At 34.6% G+C, this 19,625-nt stretch overlaps 2 protein-coding genes across 8 annotated transcripts in view; both read right to left on the bottom strand.

Annotated features, from left to right (window-relative positions):
- LOC127495736 (gastrula zinc finger protein XlCGF7.1-like) overlaps positions 1 to 19,625 on the bottom strand; it is an 89,389-nt gene that overhangs the window by 40,728 nt on the left and 29,036 nt on the right. The gene's annotated exons all lie outside the window — the stretch shown is intronic.
- Positions 1 to 19,625, bottom strand: part of LOC127495716 (gastrula zinc finger protein XlCGF8.2DB-like) — a 57,272-nt gene that overhangs the window by 13,530 nt on the left and 24,117 nt on the right. The window contains exon 1 of one of the 3 annotated variants that reach the window (XM_051862784.1): positions 8,644 to 8,873. The exons of the other annotated variants lie outside the window; for them this stretch is intronic. Coding sequence (XP_051718744.1) covers positions 8,644 to 8,728 — 85 coding nt within the window. The 5' untranslated portion in view covers positions 8,729 to 8,873. Of the gene's footprint in view, positions 1 to 8,643; positions 8,874 to 19,625 lie in introns of those variants that run through there. 3 annotated transcript variants of the gene reach the window in all.

Here is a 19,625-nt window from a genome sequence, read left to right as displayed (position 1 = left end):
GTTTTGGACCCAATTGTGCAGTAAAATGTCATGTATAATTACATGTGTAAAACCCCTTGAATACAAACAAATTAAATTTGGTGTACTTAAGAAAGATTGTTCACAACATTACTTGATTTACAACCTTTTCGAAGTTGCTAAATACTTCATTCATAAATGTAGATTTCTGAAAACCCCACCGTCCTTTCCTCACTTTTCTAACGAACTTAAAATTTTGGCTGCTTCTCTTGATGCCCTTTCAAATGAAAAAGCTACTACAGTTGCCAATTTCTTCAGTGAACTAAGTGCCCTATAACTCCTTGCTACCCCTTGTAAGAACTTACTTTTCTATAAATGCTTTCTATTATTAAATTTACTTTTTTTTTGTTCTTCATTGCCCTTTACGATTGTACATTTTATGTAAAACTTCACTGTTACATATTGTAACTGCAACTATGTCTGCTTTTGAGAATTGTTAATTGTTAATATTGTTTGTTTAATACCTATTTTGTACATTTGTTTATATGCTATTAAAAAAAAATTATTTATAAACAAAAATACATATTTTCCCTCTGCCTTGCAGAACAAAATAAAGACAATATACATAAAGTAAATGAATTTAAACAATGAATTGTTTAATACATATAATTAATTGTTTCAGAATCTATTTTACCACTTCAATAATAAAACATAAAAGTAAAAATAAAACCACTGCAAATCCTTTATATTTATACACACTTGCAACTTACTGCAGCAGTTTTAATAGCATTTTAAACCATCTGCAAATCAACTCTATATTTTTTAGTATGTTTAACATTTTACATCTATTATTTTGTAACTACAGCAAATGACTCTTGAACAATCAGGAAAAAATATAGTAAACATTAGTAATTAAGTAAATCACATGAATATGTCTTATTCAAGCAGATTTTGCAAAGTAATTATCGAGTAAGAAAAGATGCAAATAATTATATTGACAATGTAAAATCAAATTTCTGAAGCACTGACTCTAAGCAAATAGGAACCAGTGTACAGGAAATACACAGCAGTCATAACTTTGTTTTTGCTGAGTTTATTTCATTAATAATGAGTATTAATTGATGTCAAACAAAATGGTGTGTTATTTTCTCTGACAACTAAACTTCCAAACAGAGGAAAGTCATTGTGCGTTCTCTCCGCTCTGTTCAGTTCGTCCCGCAGCTTTCCCACAAAGATTTTGAGAGTTGGCCAGCTAAACAAAACAGGCCTAAGAAGTTCATATTTATGAAATAAACATATATAATAGCCTAGCCCATTTCTCTTACATGCATAGTTATAGCCATAAGAGAATTTGTTTACACAAATACTACATTAACAAACATTATAAACATGTAGGCTATGTGTATACTTCCTCTTACTCCATGACAAATCTTTAAATGAATGGTATTCAGGAAAAAACAAGAATGAAAAAATATAAGTAGCCATGTATAATAAAAATATACATAGTAGCCTAAAAATAGCCTATATATGGTGTAATTCATTACAAGCATTTATTTTAAAGCCAAGCCTAAACTAATTTATTTGAATCGACCCTGAAACTGCACCAACATTGGGCTAATGCATCTCTCATTTGGTCCAAAGTTTCCATATTTGTGAACATTTGGATGCTAAATTATTAATGTAAAGAAGGCTCGTACTTCAGTCGGGTCCCAATACACACGTAAATCAGCATCTTCACATGCAGAGAGTCTGGAATAACAGCAAGTGACCGGCACTGCCTTTATATTGTACAACAGACAAATTAAATTGAGTTTGGTTGACTGTATTTTATTTTGATAATGAACAGGCTGCGATGTCAAGTTAGCAATGCCAGAACTTACGCTGTGTGAGCGCGAGGCGCCGGCGCGATCACTTGGTCACTCAGCAGGGGAAATAACTTAAGCTAATACTCTTTATAGTCATATAGATATAAGTAGGACATAATTCAAAATGGTAAAATGTCTTTTTTTATTTGTGTACATTCAAAATGATTACAAACTGTACTACAACAGAATGCGCTGCTTTAGCGTATCTCGGTCTCCTTGAAATATCTTTCTGGCACACGCCATAAACATGAACCAAAACAGCGATTTCTTGACACGCCTACTTTTAAAAGTCTACATTTAGATTATTTGACGTTAAATGCATTATATAAGCCTATATAAGTCACCGATGATCACATGATTAAAAACGTGACTTATGTAGGCTATAGCAAATTGGCACTTTGAGAACTGCTGGTCTACAAAGAAGAAAGCCCTGTCTAGGCCGTGACCCAGTACAGGTTGTGTTGAGCCTTTAGTTCGTCTGGTTGTTTGATGAGAAAAAGATGAAATGTAGTTGCAATAAACGTGTTAAGAATCCGTACAACTGCAGACTATTATTCTTCTGTGCAGAACTGAGGAAGAACTGATGACGGCACGGTTTGATCTTCGGCTGACCAATCAGCAGAAAGGGGCATTTAATTCCCGCCCACATGTAGAAATCGAATATTCAACCTGTTTATTCATTTTTCTACCCCTGAACGAAAAATGAAAAATCGAGAATTCTTGTTGGTGTTTTTTTTATTTTTTTTTTTTTATAAAAAAACAAAAAAGGAGTCATTATTCTACTTTCAACATTAAGTCAAAAAATTACTGAATGAATGATACACGGATTAAAGATACCCTGATTATTGCAGTATAGTTTAATTTAATTTCATTTAACAAGCTGAGACAAACCTTTGAAATCTACTTTAAAATCTGGTCCTGCCTCAGAATTATAACATTTATTATACCGAGCCTATGGATGGAAATTTTTCATAAGTCATCAATATTCTTATACAAACCTAAAGTGAACTTGAGAAATTTGTGTATTTATAAATAAATGACGTCTTATAAAAAAAATCTTTAATTTATATATTTAAATGAAAGTGCTAAAGAAATGAAAGAGCTAAAAGTTACAACTCAAAAACAACTTCCACAAAACTAATGTCACAAAACACAAGTTTATTTCACTATACACTGTAAAAAATGCTGGGTTATTTTTTAAACCCAAACGTTGGGTTGAGACTGCTGGGTAAGGATGCTGGGTTAATTTAACCCAATTTTGGGTTGAAAATAATTCTTAATCTTAACCCAGCAGTGCTGGGTTAGGAACGCGGATGTGAAAGAGAGCACGTTAACAGCACTGACGACTCCAGTGCAAGAAGCCGCCATTTTCTCAGCGTCTTCGGATGGAAGCGAGTGGTAGACGGTTTATGGTAAGTAAAGATAAAAAATTAAAGATATTCTTAATTGTTTCTGTTCAAGAGTATTTTGAGATGTATTTGAAGGTGAAAAAAGTTAGAAAAGAACTTAGATGGAAATTTTTGCCTCATTCGTCTCATGTCTTAACGGCGCTTTTATTGAACCGAAGAGACATTTTTAATGTAGTGGGTTTCTTGTGTCATATTTACAAGTTTTTTGAAGTTTGTTAATGGAGGGTAATCAACACATTTGATTCACATTTTAAATTTTTTTTTTTTATCTTCACGATTAACCCGAATGTAATGAATTTAGTTTTCCTTAAGGAACTGAAACAGCGATATGTAATAAAGGTTGGTTTATTTTGATGGTGTTGAAGCGATAAGTGTTAAAATGAATGTTTTGCATGTAATATTTCAGACTTGTGTGTTCATTTTGCCCACGTCGGGAATAAACGACAGGCGACTGCTGTGCGAGGATGTGTGATTTTCTCAGAGGGAAAGATGATTTATGGTAAGTAAAGTTTAAAATTCCACATCGTTATCAATTGTTTTTTGATAAAACCATGTTTGTTTTTTGTAGATGTATCAAGCCAGAGACCTAAGAGTGCCTCATTCTTTTGAGTTTATGCGAGTTTATTTTTAGAAAATAAATGTTTCAGTCGTCTTCTGCCTGTTTAACATACTTAAAATGTTTATGCAACAACAGTATTACTTTTTGACATTTTTTTTAAATAATTGATGTCCGTGTTATTCATTGCAGAACACAAACCAACTGTGGAGAGGAGCCCTTCTCCTTGGTCTTCCTTCCTTAAAGGAATAGTTCACATAAAAATAAAATGTCATTATTTACCCACCCTCATGCCTTTCCAAACCCATAAGACTTTTGTCCATCTATGGGACACAAATGAAGATATTTTTAATATTCTCTCATCTTTTTTAATTTATTTTTATCCATTTACAGTCTAGATAATCCGTACTTTTAAGCTTCACAAATACAAAGTTATTGTAGTATTCCATATCAATATTTATACATGAATAAAATCCTAAATTATATCTGTTCATATCATATAAAGCAATCATGTCTGTTCAGAAGATTAAAAAATGTTGGACTCCCAGACTTGCAATGGATGGACAAAAATTGAGAGAATATTAAAAATATCATCATTTGTGTTTCAAAGATTAGCAAAAGTCTTATGGTTTTGGAACGACATGAGGGAGAGTAAATTATGACATTTTTCTTTTTTGGGTGAACTAATACTTTAAAGAGCAGCCATCCAAGTTCATCAACATTTGTGAGGTATGTCAGGTCTGTTTTAATACTTTTCCTTAATACTTGTCCAAAAGTTATTTATATTTAAAGAATTTTTTGGCATGTTAACTGTTTGGCTTCATAATGACAGAAAAACATCTCACATGACTCTAAACTACGTGCTGTGTAGGGAGACACCGGCCCCTAAATTAAGACATTGTGGCAAAAACATGGTTTTTGAATAGGACTCGGCATTAAACGATATCATGTCGAGATGACGATAAAATGTACAGTGCATCCGGAAAGTATTCACAGCGCACTCAAAATAATACAAACAATACCCCATACTGACAACGTGAAAGAAGTTTGTTTGAAATCTTTGCAAATTTATTTAAAATAAAAAAGCAAAAAAAATCATATGAACATAAGTATTCACAGGCTTTGCTCAATACTTTGTTGAAGCACCTTTGGCACCAATTACAGCCTCATGTCTTTTTGAGTTTGATGCTACAAGCCTGGAACACCTATTTTTGGGCAGTTTCTCCCATTCTTCTTTGCAGGATCTCTCAAGCTCCATCAGGTTAAGAGCACAGCCATTTTCTAATCTCTCCAGAGATGTTCAATCGGGTTCAAGTCTGGGCTCTGGCTGGGCCACTCGAGGACATTGACAGAGTTGTCCCATAGCCACTCCTTTGTTATCTTGGCTGTGTGCTTAGGGTCGTTGTCCTGTTGGAAGATGAACCTTTGCCCCAGTCTGAGGTCCAGAGCACTCTGGAGCAGGTTTTCATCAAGGATGTCTCTGTACATTGCTGCATTCATCTTTCCCTCGATCCTGACTAGTCTCCCAGTTCCTGACGCTGAAAAACATGGTATTGGCCAGGTGATGAGCGGTGCCTGGTTTCCTCCAGACATGACATTTTTCTTCCACACTACACATTTACTTTATGTGAATCTCACATGATTTTGGATCTGAAGAAAACATTTGCTCACTGTGATACAGAACAATGCTTTTTAATGAGTCACTAGCTGATTTGATTGGGTGAAACTCTCTCCACACTGAGTACAGTGGTGTGGCTTTGTCTCCAGTATGAAGTCGCTCATGTGATTTCAGGTGTTGAGACTGGGTGAAACTCTTGTCACACTTGTAAGGTTTTTCTCCAGTATGAATTCTTTGGTGCTGTTTCAGACACTCAGCTGTTGTAAAGCTCTTCCCACATTCACAACACACATGATCTCTCACTTCATTGTGTTTTCTGGTGCAGTTTAAAATGATCCAGCCTTGAAAAACTCTTTCCACAGAGAGAACACACATAAGGCTTCTCATCTGAATGAACTTTCAAGTGTTGTTTTAGTTGTGATGATGAAATGAACTTTTTACCACTCTGATCAGTTAAATGGCTTTTCTCCAGAATGACAGAGCAGATGATAATTGAGATCAGTTAAATATGTGAAACTTTTTCCACAATGTATGCGGTTTCTCTCCAGTGAGAATTCTCATGTGTTTGTTAAGGTTTCCTTTGTCTGTGAAACTGTCCACACTGAGTGCATCTATACAGTTTCTCTCCAGTGTGAAATCTCACGTGTTTGTTAAGGTTTCCTTTTTGTGTGAAACTCTTTCCACACTGAGTGCATGTAAACGGTTTCTCTCCAGTATGAATTCTTAAGTGTCTTTCAAGGCTTCCTTTTCCTGTGAAACTCTTTCCACACTGAGTGCAGGTGTGCAGCTTTTTGTCTTTGGTTCTTTGAGTTTTAAAGTTATGATGTTTCTCCTCCACTTCATTCAGTTCTTCTCTTTCCTGTTTCACTTCCACCTGGTCTAAAATACACATCAAGTTACAATCAGTTCAAGTAAACCATGATTTAATAGCAGAAAGTAAGGATGGTAAGATTCACAAATTAGCATCAGTGCATTGGCATAAAACTTAACGATGTGATGCATTGATTTAAAAAGCGTGCATCAGACACAAGTTGGCATTTGTATTGTGATGCATCGTTTCTAACATATTTGCATCGGTAAAAAATGATTTACTAAATCAAAATCAAATCGTGATATGGACTAGTGTCTGTGAATATTAAACCGCAAAAACCTGCATGCTCTGCATATGAATGAATGGCAAAGACACGCAAATACCTTTAGAAGCACGTGTGGTGCTTGCTGTATTTTTTCCAGTGTCTGTCATCTGACAATATGATGACCCAGAAAAAAAAAGTGTTTTGAATTTAGTATTTTTTCACGTCATTACATTGTTTAGAGCATAAGAAACAAATGGGAAAAAAAAAAAACATTTTTGAAAAATTGTATTTTATTCATATGTTATGCTATGTCCTCTGTGGTGGACACCAGGACTAAATTGTTTAAAAAATAAAATGACATGAAATGTCAAAAACAATGGGATTTTTTTTTTATCACCACCAATCAATTTTTAGGTTTCAGGATTTTTTTTTTAACCAAACTTTGTATAAAGATGATTCTCAACTGTTATGAAAGATAGAAGGGAATGAATCGATATACCATTTTACTTTATGCAGTATGTGGGTAAAATAGCCATATATGGGTTTTCCCATTCAATACAATGTATCTATATACTGTATATAATTTGCATATTAATGTGTTCTTTGAGCAACATGCAATGAAAAAAGAAGTGTAATAATGGGAGTAATAATTGGCAACATTTTCATAATAATATCTAATTATTAATAGGAATATTGATATATAATTTATTTCGCTATTCACTTGTTGTATCTCCTAAAATGCCTGATAAACATGATTTAAGTCCTGGTGTCCTCTACAGAGGTCATGTATGAAATCAACGCCCTGTTTCGTAACAGAAAGTCATATTTCAATTATAAACCCCATAACATTTTCCTGAGATGTTGATTTATGACAAACAATTTGAAAATTAATCCGATTTAAATGATAATTATAAAATATTATCATATTTCCATTTTGATTTTCAGTAATATTTAAAGACCAAGAAGTTGTTATTGTCATGGAGAAACCTCTAAAAATGTGGTTTCTCTGCAAAGCCCTGAATGTGCTCTTTACAGGACATCCAGACTTAAAACTGTGACATGTATGATGTCAGAGAAAAATCACTAAAATGTAATGAGGACAAAAGTCTATTCCTGGGTCCTAGGAGGATATGTACATTTCTGAAATTACATAATTTGGACACAGTCACCTCTGATAACGTATTACTCAAAATTGTAATATTGACATGCATGTTCTGTAAAGCTGCTTTGAAAAGATATGTATCATGAAAAGTGCTTTACAAATACATTTGAATTGAATATACTACTATTGTATTACTACTGTACCGTATAATGTATGTCTTAATGTGATACTACTACTACTTATAATAATAATAATAATAATAATAATAATAATACAATAATTAAGACTTTATTTTTAAAGGACTAATCACACATTTTTTCATCCATGTTTTAATTTTACCAGTACAACTGTAGTGCAGCACTTTGTTTGCCATAAAAGGAAAGGGTTTATTTAAATTTAATTTGATTAAAAATAAATGAATGTTTTATTCCTTCATTTGATTACCAGAAAAATGTAAATACACAGCACAGAATTTCAAATGAATAAGGTTGCTTTTCATTAATTCAATTAATAACATGTTTTTAATTAAACCACTAAAATGGAATTCAGAAAAATGAAAACAGAATTTGGTGAAAAATAAACAAATAAATAAAAATAATTATAATAAAATGGAGTTTTGAGAAAAAATTAGTATTTCATAGAACCTTACATATTAAATTGCATAGCATCATATTTTTTTCCATTGCATCGAATCGAAATTGGATCGCACTGCATCGTAATAGGGGTGAATCATGTCGCATCAAATCGGTAGCTGCTTCATATGTATCGTAAATGTACCGTATCGTTGGCTATGCATCGAGATGCGTATCGCATCAGTCTCAGTTATGGAGATGCACATCACTAGCAGAAAGCAACAGAGATCAGGTGTCAGATCTTTCATGAGGCAAAGTTTTGTTCTGTCATTCACTTGTTAATATAGGTAAAATGTGTTTGACAACCACTATATACAAGTTTATGATAATTAAGATGTATTTCTTGATCATTTATCGTCCATATACTGATTATTAATTCACATCTACCAAAGCAGTCAACAATGAAGAATCAAGAATGGACACCAACCTATTTGTTCCTCAGTTTCTTCATCTTTTATTCCGGATGGTTCTGAAATACTCGTGTCTTCAATCTCCTCTTTAATAAACTCCATCTTTAACAGTCACACAGATTTCAGCTGCTACACCTGGAGTTTGTCCTTCTCTTGTAGGATGATGTGAATATTCCCAGTATTTATTGGTGAATTGTTGTGGGAGGAGCTTCACTGCAGGTGTGAACTGTGATCACTGGTTTAGTTCAATCTGCATTTAAAAGTACAGGACCATCATGTTTAACACAGCTTCTGAAAAGCCAAAAGTTCCCCGTTTTCAATTCATTCATTATGGTGATGTCTGAGATCTTTACATTTGCACATTAACTGCTTTTTTTTTTGTCTCAACAGGCTAAAAAAAACAAAACTACAGCATCATCGCCTTTGAAATTTCACGTCAGTTCTTGTCTTTTCTCTTTAACATCCATCTGGTCGGAAATAAACAGTAAGTCGTTAGAATTATGGGCTTAAATGTCATCTAACAGTTGGGAGGACAACAACATTTCTCAAGAGCAATTTTTGAAGGGGACACAAATACAGCCAAAATTGTACTTGTAATAATATGTGTAACACAAAACGATAATTGTTTAAATATGAGTTAGGTTCATAGGTTCACCCTGTGGTGATGTTACAATTATTAAATTATCTTGCATCCTCCACATAGTATTTTATGCTTCATCTGGGACAGAGGACGTCTTTTACTTAGATATTCAACAGCAGCAAGCCCACTGATCTCCCATTTAACATCATATTGAGCAAAACCCAACACAACGGTAGATCTACAATATTAGCCGACTATCAGTGACTTATTATCCAACAAGCTACGGTATTAAACAAGCTATACCAAACAAGCTAGGTAACGTTATAATCGCTAATGACTCAGTTCAATCTACAGAGTGAAAAAAGGTAAATAAAACATGTTATCTCAGTTCTCTTTGGAGGAAAGTCAAGTGAACCCTGATTTAATAACAGAAAACAAGTGAGATCAGGTATCTGACTATCAAGTATCAGATCTTTGATGAGATAAAGGTTAATTCTGTTATTCTCTTGTTAATATAGTCAAAATGTGGATGACAACTGCTGTACAAGATTATGATCTAAGTGCATAACGTCATATAGGCTACCCCTAAATTATTTGCGTATTTTTCACAGTTCCAATTGGTATCTAACAATATATATAAACTTAACCAGTCAGTAATCATCATGCATTTAAACTAATTTAAACAATTCATAAATATGTTAGTTAATACATTTTATTTTGAACTTCAATTTTACAAATCAAATTACGAACCAGTGAACGTTGTCAAAAAATGTCTTCTATGTAGCGGCTTTCACCAGCACCTCAAATGATCGACCGACACCAGGCTCTTCGTTCCCACGTCTGCAGTTTATTGACAGAGGACAGAAAATCAAGACACACCTTTAGATTCACCGTCTTTCAGCTGAAGGATGTATGAGAAAAGACACGTTAAAGGGTTAGTTCACCCAAAAATGAAAATTCTGTCATTTATTACTCATGCCGTTCCAGACCCGTAAGACCTTCGTTAAGGAACGCAAATTGAGATATTTTTGTTTAAATCCGATGGCTCCATGAGGCCTACATAGGGAGCAATGACATTTCCTTTCTTAAGATCCATAAAGGTACTAAAAACATATTTAAATCAGTTCATGTGAGTACAGTGGTTCAATATTAATATTACAAAGTGACAATATTTTTGGTGCGCCAAAAAAAACCAAAATAAGGACTTATATAGTGATGGCCGATTTCAAAACACTGCTTCATGAAGCTTCGGAGCGTTATGAATCAGCGTATGACTGCAGTGGTTCAACCTTGATATATTATGAAGTGACGAGAATACTTTTTGTGTGCAAAAACAAAACAAAAATGATGACTTTATTCAAAAAATTTGTCTCTCCCCTGTGATGAATATTTCTTTCAATAAATCATCTCTTATGGTTTCAGTTGAATTCAAGCTATTGAGAGCTACAACAGAGTCATAGCAGATGGTTATTCTTTGAGGTTTTTCTTCTTCTACCCATTGCAACCCCAAGATTATGGCTACTACCTCAGCTGTAAACACAGATAATTTATCATTAATTCTTTTGCATATGGCCACATCAAACTCTGGTATGTACACTCCTACTCCTACATGATCATTCCTTGAATCTTTAGAGCCATTAGTGAATACTGGTATATATTTCCACTTAACCAAATAATATTATCAGCATTCCTTTCATTCCATTCTTTCTTTCAAGTCAACAATGGGAATTGGAAATATCCATGGAGGGACATTACCCCATACTGTGTTTGCCCATACTCAAATCTCTTTAAACCATAGACTTCCGCTACTGTATTAATATTCCAACTGAATCATTTACCTGTTCATTGTTGCGAACACTCCCAGCAATCACATAAGACCTCTGTAGCAGGTTGTTCTTTCCCAGATCCTTTTAACTTAACCTCATGATTCGGATCGCATGTCAAACCGCCAAACTGCTGAGATCACGTGACTTTGGAGCTCCGAACCGCTGATTCGACACACTGATTCATAACGGTCCGAAGCTTCATGAAGCAGTGTTTTGAAATCGGCCATTACTAAATAATTCATTATTTTGGTTTTTTTTTGGCGCACCAAAAACATTCTCGTCGCTTTATAATATTAATATTGAACCACTGTACTCACATGAACTGATTTAAATATGTTTTTAGTACATTAATGGATCTTGAGAGAGGAAATGTCATTGCTGGCTATGTAGGCCTCACTGAGCCATCGGATTTCAACAAAAATATCTTAATTTGCGTTCCGAAGATTAACGAAGGTCTTACAGGTGTGGAACGGCATAAGGGTGAGTAATAAATGACAGAATTTTCATTTTTGGGTGAACTAACCCTTTAAATCAAAAATCAAGCTTCTGCCAGACCGCCTTCTGTGTACAAGTTACGAAGAAAGTGTAAACTTGCGTCGCGTCAATTACACTTTTTCCGTAAGTTTAATAGAAGGCACATGACGTAGCGTAATCTTTGTGAACTGCAAGAGGTTTATACTTCCTGCGTACGTTGAATATGGAAGTCAGTCTGGCGGAAGCTCGATACTTGACTTCATAACTTGTTTAAATATGGATTTTTTTATGGATAAGGCCTTTATTAACACTCCGGAGCCGTGTGGAGCACATATTTATGATGGATGGAAGCACTTTGTTCAGCTCAGAATATTTATTAATATTTCTCGTCAGAAACAAGAAAGTCATATACAACTAGGACGGCTTGAGGGTGAGTAAAGGTTGGGCTAATTTTCATTTCAAAGTGAACTAATCATTTAAGTATCGTCCTCCCTCCCTACAGATATAGCTATAAACACAAATTTAACATCAAAAATAAAAGCTACACACATTTACTACACTAAACGCCATTTTCACAGACTCAATCCACCAAAATTATAAGTGGAGAAACTTATTAACAGGGAAAACCCCGCGCTCTAAATTGGCGCGCAGGCGGCAACATAAAACAAAGACTTGCGTTAATAAAACTCCAAAAATACATCGAACTGTTAGCAGAAAAACGCACAAGTAAAACTTGTTTTATGGCACTTCTATAATTAACACCAGCTCGAAACTTCACTCAATACAGCATATTTTCACTCTTTAACGCAGAGAACTGCAAAAACATACCTGACTGACTCTCTCCAACCACAGGCTGTTCTGAGAGCAGGCGCGCGACCGGTCCATTACAGATGACGTCACTCACAGAACGGACTTAAAAAATATTTTTTATAAACAAAAATATATATTTTCCTTCTGTCTTGCAGAACAAAATAAATTTGATATACATCAAGTAAAATAACCAGTTAAGGTATAAAATGCATTGTTTCGGATCTATTTTACCAATTCAATAAATAAATAAAAGTTTACTGGAACAAAAAACAAAACAAAACTCGACACTATAAATACTTTATTTTTGTACACATTTGCAACTTTGCAACTGCCATTTCAAACCATCTGCAAATTAAGAAAACAACCAACTCAGTCAGTTTAACATTTTTTTTTCTATCTACAGCAACTGACTCTTGTACAACAAAATTGCAAAGTATTTATCTAGTGAGAAAAGATGAATGAATGAAATGTTGCTCATTGTGACGACTTCTTAAGACATTTCTTCATGTGAGTCAGAAGGCTTCTTTTATGTTTGAAACTCTTCTCACATTGAGTACAGTACGGCTTCTCTCCAACATGAAGTCGCTCATGTGATTTCAGGTGTCCCGACTGAGGGTAACTCTCGTCACAATGAGCACTTGTAAGGTTTTTCTCCAGTATATGAACTCTTTGATGTTGTGTCAGATTGTCAGCTCTAGTAAAGCTCTTCCCACAGTCCGAACACACATGATCTTTCTCACTGGTGTGTTTTTTCTGGTGTCGTTTACAATGATCCTGTCGAGTAAAAAACTCTCCACAAAATGAACATGCATAAGGCCTCTCGTTTATGTGAGTTTTCAGGTGTTCTTTTAGTTTTGATGATAATTTAAAATCTTTACCACACTGATCACAGTTAAATGGTTTTTCTCCAGAGTGAATGCGCAGATGACTTCTCAAACCTGTTGAATCTTTGAAACTCTTCTCACACTGAGTACAGTGGTACGGCTTCTCTCCAGTATGAAGTCGCTCGTGTATTTTCAGAGTTCCAGACTGAGTGAAACTCTTGTCACAATATGAGCACTTGTAAGGTTTTTCTCCAGTATGAATTCTTTGGTGACGTTTCAGACAGCCAGCTTTTGTAAAGCTCTTCCCACAGTCACAACACACATGATCTCTCACTTCATTATGTGTTTTCTGGTGCTGTTTACAGTTTTCCGTCAATGAGAAACAATTTTGAGTTTTGAAGTTGCAATGTTCCTCCTCAACTTCATATAGTTCTTGTCTTTGCTCTTTTGCATCCATCTGATCTAAAATAAACATAATAAGTAGTTAGAATCAGTTCAAGGAGGATAAATATGAAAATTCAAGTGAACTATGATTTAATAGCTGAAAACAAGATATCAGGGGCCAGATTTACTAACAGCTTGCGCCAACACAAATCTTGTTTTGGCATTAAAAAACTACTGTCGTGATTTACTAATGAATCGGCGTGGACAGGGTTATTTATGCGGCTGACCTTATTGCATATGCCCTTGTAGGAGTTTCTCTTTCAGACTCAAAATTTATGGAAGGAGAGTATTTAAATAAACCACGCAAGGTGATTGTTATGTTCAAGTGATTGCTGGGTAGGGATTTGTTTGGGTTATTTACAATACTGGAGCCAAATTGATAGTTTTAAAAATGGTGCCTATTTTTTATTAAAATAAAAAATTCTTAAAATTAAATATATTAAAAGTTTAAAGTGTATATATATACACACACACACACACACACACACATATATATATATATAAATAAACCCGGCATGCTCTGAATTCACAGTATTCATAAAACAGTAGTAAAAAATAAAAAGTACTCTATTTCTGCCTTGATTCTGAAGTTCACATCCAATGGACACTTAACTATCCATAGACGATGGGAGAGGAGTTGTGAATGCAAGGAAATGACACAACTCTTATAGCTCACATCAGTCACATGACAATGCTAACATGGCAGCGGATGTAGTACATTCAGATTGCATTCATAGTACATACATGCATGCTTGATAATACTTAAAGGGTTAGTTCACCCAAAAATGAAAATTTTGTCATTTATTACTCACACTCATGCCGTTTCACACCTGTAAGACCTTTGTTCATCTTTGGAATGCAAATTGAGATATTTTTGTTGAAATCCGATGGCTCAGTGAGGCCTACATAGGGAGCAATGACATTTCCTCTCTCAAGATCCATTAATGTACTAAAAACATATTTAAATCAGTTCATGTGAGTACAGTGGTTCAATATTAATATTATAAAGCGACGAGAATATTTTTGGTGCGCCAAAAAAACCAAAATAACGACTTATATAGTGATGGCCGATTTCAAAACACTGCTTCAGGAAGCTTCGGACCGTTATGAATCAGCGTGTCGAATCAGCGGTTCGGAGCACCAAAGTCACGTGATTTCAGCAGTTTGGCGGTTTGACACGCGATCCGAATCATGATTCGACACGCTGATTCATTACGCTCTGAAGCTTCCTGAAGCAGTGTTTTGAAATCGGCCATCACTAAATAAGTCGTTATTTTGTTTTTGTTTTTTGGCACACCAAAAATATTCTCGTCGCTTTATAATATTAATATTGAACCACTGTACTCACATGAACTGATTTAAATATATATTTTTAGTACATTAATGGATCTTGAGAGAGGAAATGTCATTGCTCCCTACGCAGGCCTCACTGAGCCATCGGATTTAAACAAAAATATCTCAATTTGTGTTCCGAAAATCAACGAAGGTCTTACGGGTGTGGAACGGCACGAGGGTGAGTAATTAATGACAGAATTTTCATTTTTGGGTGAACTAACCCTTTAATTCATACAACATATTTTTTAACAGTCATAAAATTCTCAAATGTAGAACCTATGCTATTTCAGATGCAGTAGAAGGTCTGTGAGAAATGTGGGGATTGAATGTTCAGACTAGAATATACTTTACAGCATCTAAATTAGTTTAAAGTTTGTTTAGAAAAAATACAACTACATTTTTGAAAAATACTACATTTTACCTTTTGAAATGCATACAAGGAAAGTGGACAAATAAACATGTTTGATATATTAAAACATTTGTGAATCAATTACTTATTTAATTAATAGGACATCTGTCTATTTATTTATTTATAAAAGAAAACTAATTACAATAAGGGTAATTTTAACCCCCTTTTTGTATTCATGTAGTTTTTTTGGTTCCTGCATTCAAGGGTTAATGTTTCTCAGCAGTCAACAATATAGCCTAGACTAAAGAATGGACACCAACCTATTTGTTTCTCAGTATCTTCATGTTTTATTCTGGATGGTTCTGGATCACTCATGTCTTCAATCTCCTCTTTAATAAACTCCATCTTTAACAGTCTCACAGATTTCAGCTGCTACACCTGGAGTTTGTCCTTCTCTTGTAGGATGATGTGAATATTCCCAGTATTTATTGGTGAATTGTTGTGGGAGGAGCTTCACTGCAGGTGTGAACTGTGATCACTGTGTTTCTATTGAATCTGTATTTAAAAAGTACAGGGCCATCATGTTTAACTGAGCTGCTGAAAAGCCAAAAGTTCCCTGTTTTCACCTCATTCATTATGCTGATGTCTGAGATCTTCTGTAAACTGGCACATTTTATTGGTGTGAACAGGCTGAAACAGCATCATCACCTTTGAAATGTCACTTTAGTTCTTGTCTTTGCTCTTTCACTTCCATATAAAATAGACATATTACAAGTTAGAATCAGTTTGAGGATAAATGTGAAAATTAACCCCGATTTAATAACAGAAAACAAGAGATCATGTCAAGAAATCTATCAAGTATCAGATCTTTAATGTGCCAAAGGTTAGTTCTGTCATTCTCTTTTTAATAGTCAAAATGTGAATGACAACTACTGTACAAGATTATGCATTTAAATGGCTTGAAATAATTCGTAAACAAATATATCAGCCATTCAGTTTGTGTTTTTATATTGAAATGAAAATGTTCAGTTTGTTTATTGTTTAACATTTTACAGCTTCTATGATTTTTTTAACTACAGCAACTGACTCTAGTACAACCAGAAAGAATATGGTAAACATTAGTAAATAAGTAAATGACATATGTCTTATTCAAGTAGATTTTGCTATTATTACAGAGTAGGAAATATACAACTAATTTTTGACACTGTAAGAATTATTTTCTGAAGCTTGAAACACCACACTTTTCAGCATTTCACCAAATCCACAAAGTTAAACTAGATGTAATTTTGCTTTTGGGAGCAACACCATATTTTGTTCATCTCACACCATTTACTTGAATGTATTTGACATGAAAATGAAATGTTGCTCACTGCGACCACTTGTGAAATATCTTCATGTGCCCGAGAAGGCTTTTTGAACTTCTATAACATTTAGTACACTGAGTACAGTAGAACAGCTTCTCACCAGTATGAATTCGCTGATGCAATTGTAGTTGTCGAAACTTAGAGAAACACTTGTCACAATATGAGCACTTGTAAGGTTTTTCTCCAGTATGAATTACTTGGTGTTGTTTCAGATGGTCAGCTCTAGTAAAGCTCTTTCCACACTCCAAACACACATGATCTTTCTCACCGGTGTGTGTTTTCTGGTGTCGTTTACAATTTTCCAGCCGTGAATAAGTCTCTCCACAAAATGAACACGCATAAGGCCTTTCGTTTGTATGAATTATCTGGTGTTTTTTTAGATTTGATGACCAATTAAAATCTTTACCACACTGATCACAGTTGTATGGTTTTTCTCCTGAATGAACACGCAGATGATACCTGAGATCAGTTTTACATTTGAAACTCTTCTCACACTGAGTACAGTGGTACGGCTTCTCTCCAGTATGAACTCGCTCATGTGATTTCAGGGATCCAGACTGAGTGAAACTCTTGTCACAATATGAGCACTTGTAAGGTTTTTCTCCAGTATGAATTCTTTGGTGCCGTTTCAGTTGGGCAGTTGTAGTTAAGCTCTTCCCACAGTCCAAACACACATGATCTCTAACTTTATGATGTGTTTTCTGTTGCTGTTTACAGTTTTCCTTCAAGGAAAAACTCTTTTGAGTTTTGATGTTGCAATGTTCCTCTTCAACTTCATATAGTTGGTCTCTTTGCTCTTTCACTTCCATCTGGTCTAAAATAAACATATGAGAATCAGTTCAAGGAGGATAAATTTGAAAATTCAACTGAACCCTGATTTAATAACAGAAAACAAGAGATCAGGGATTTTTATGAGTAAGTATCAGATCTTTAACGTGCCAAAGGTTAGTTTTGTCATTCCCCTGTTACTAAAATCAAATAGATGTCAGATTATAATAAATTTATGATAGTAGAGTTGCATTTTCTTTGCTATTATAATTATAGTGCTCATTATTTCTAGATCTGTTGAACTGAAGCTTTGTTACATTAATGTTTCTCGGCAGTCAACAATGAAGAATCAAGAATGGACACCAACCTGTTTGTTCCTCAGTATCTTCATGTTTTATTCTGGATGGTTCTGGATCACTCATGTCTTCAATCTCCACTTTAATAAACTCCATCTTTAACAGTCACACAGATTTCAGCTGCTACACCTGGAGTTTGTCCTTCTCTTGTAGGATGATGTGAATATTCCCAGTATTTATTGGTGAATTGTTGTGGGAGGAGCTTTACTGCAGGTGTGAACTGTGATCACTGTGTGATACTGACGCCCACAGGACCACATCTGGAAAAATCAAAGATAAGTGACTAAATATAATATATACTGAACTACTTAAATGACTCTGAAATTATGTGAACATATGTATTTGCTGTACAGAGTAAGGCTGTATATTATTACTATATAAAAGAACATCTGAAATATGCAAGTTTATCCAAGATTTAAAATTAGGAATTAAACAGGACACAGAAAACCATAAAATCAATATAACACATTGCACTTACTTTTATGCTCTGGCATTACGCTTTAAGTCCGGGAAACACCAAGATGATGGTCAGTCGTTGGGCAACGTCGGGCCGTTTTTGAGCGTTGGTCGGCTTAGTTTTTTCGGTGTGTTCTGCACCATTGCCGTCTGTTTTTTCCTAAAGTTGATTTTAGTTCACTCAGTTCATCTTTAGTTTATTGAGGTTCCTTTGACATCTCTTCTTTGCGTCTTTGCAGATATTCAACCTGTCTTTATGTTGTTTGTAAACTGTTCTGTGTTGTTGCCGTCTTTCAGTAGGGAACATAATTAATTATTTTTTACTCCCTCTGCATCCAGGAGTGAAAATTTGTCTTTCATTCTTGACTTTGGAGATGGTATTATAGTTGTTGAAATCATTGTCATCTTTTAGACTTGTTTTCCAGGGGAGGCATCCTTATTCGTATCCTTGTTGTCATCTTGTATGGGATCTTCATCAGACAGTGCCACCATTTTTATTTGTTCAAAATCCTCAATGAAGACTCTGATCCCTGGGCCAAGTTCAAGGTCAGAAATCGGTCCAAATTCAACAAAAGCTTTGTCTAGATGTTGAAACTTCTACTTTCAAAATTTCCCTCTCTCTCTCTCTTTTTTGCAATTTATCTGGAGCTTAACTCAAGTGTGACAATCTCTCATGGAATTCTCTCTCACACACAAAACCTGATAATCCTAAATGGTTTGTTTAATTAGTATCGATAGTTTGACAAAAATAAACAGGACCAGTGTGTTTAACTGAGCTGCTGAAAAGCCTCATTGTCTCCAAAAGTTCCCTGTTTTCACCTCATTCATTATGGTGATGTCTGAGATATTCTGTAAATTGGCACATTAAGCACATTTTATTGGTGTGAACAGGCTGAAACAAACTACAGCATCATCACCTTTGAAATTTCACTTCAGTTCTTGTCTTTGCTTTTTCACTTCCATCAGGTCTGAAATTAACATATTAATTAATTTGAATCAGTTTAAATGTGAAAACACAGCGAAACACGAAACTTTTTGCATATGAATGGAAGTAATGGAACGAAAAGTGTAGTGTTACCGCCATTTAACTCTTCAGTCCAGATACCTCATCCAGCACCTCAAGGAATTCCAGACTCTCATTTCCACTCTTCGGAGAAGCAAATCAGACCAATTCAGAGCATCATACCCTATTTACATTTTCTTTAAACTCCTTTCCCTTACGAAAAAACGTTTATTCAAGTGTGCTATTACAAACCCGATTCCAAAAAAGTTGGGACACTGTACAAATTGTGAATAAAAAAGGAATGCAATAATTTACAAATCTCATAAACCTATATTTTATTCACAATAGAATATAGATAACATATCAAATGTTGAAAGTGAGACATTTTGAAATGTCATGCCAAATATTGG

The sequence above is a fragment of the Ctenopharyngodon idella genome, chromosome 15 (assembly GCF_019924925.1).
Source record: "Ctenopharyngodon idella isolate HZGC_01 chromosome 15, HZGC01, whole genome shotgun sequence".
Classification (NCBI taxonomy): Eukaryota; Metazoa; Chordata; class Actinopteri; order Cypriniformes; family Xenocyprididae; genus Ctenopharyngodon; species Ctenopharyngodon idella.
This window is presented reverse-complemented; position numbering and strand designations above follow the sequence as displayed.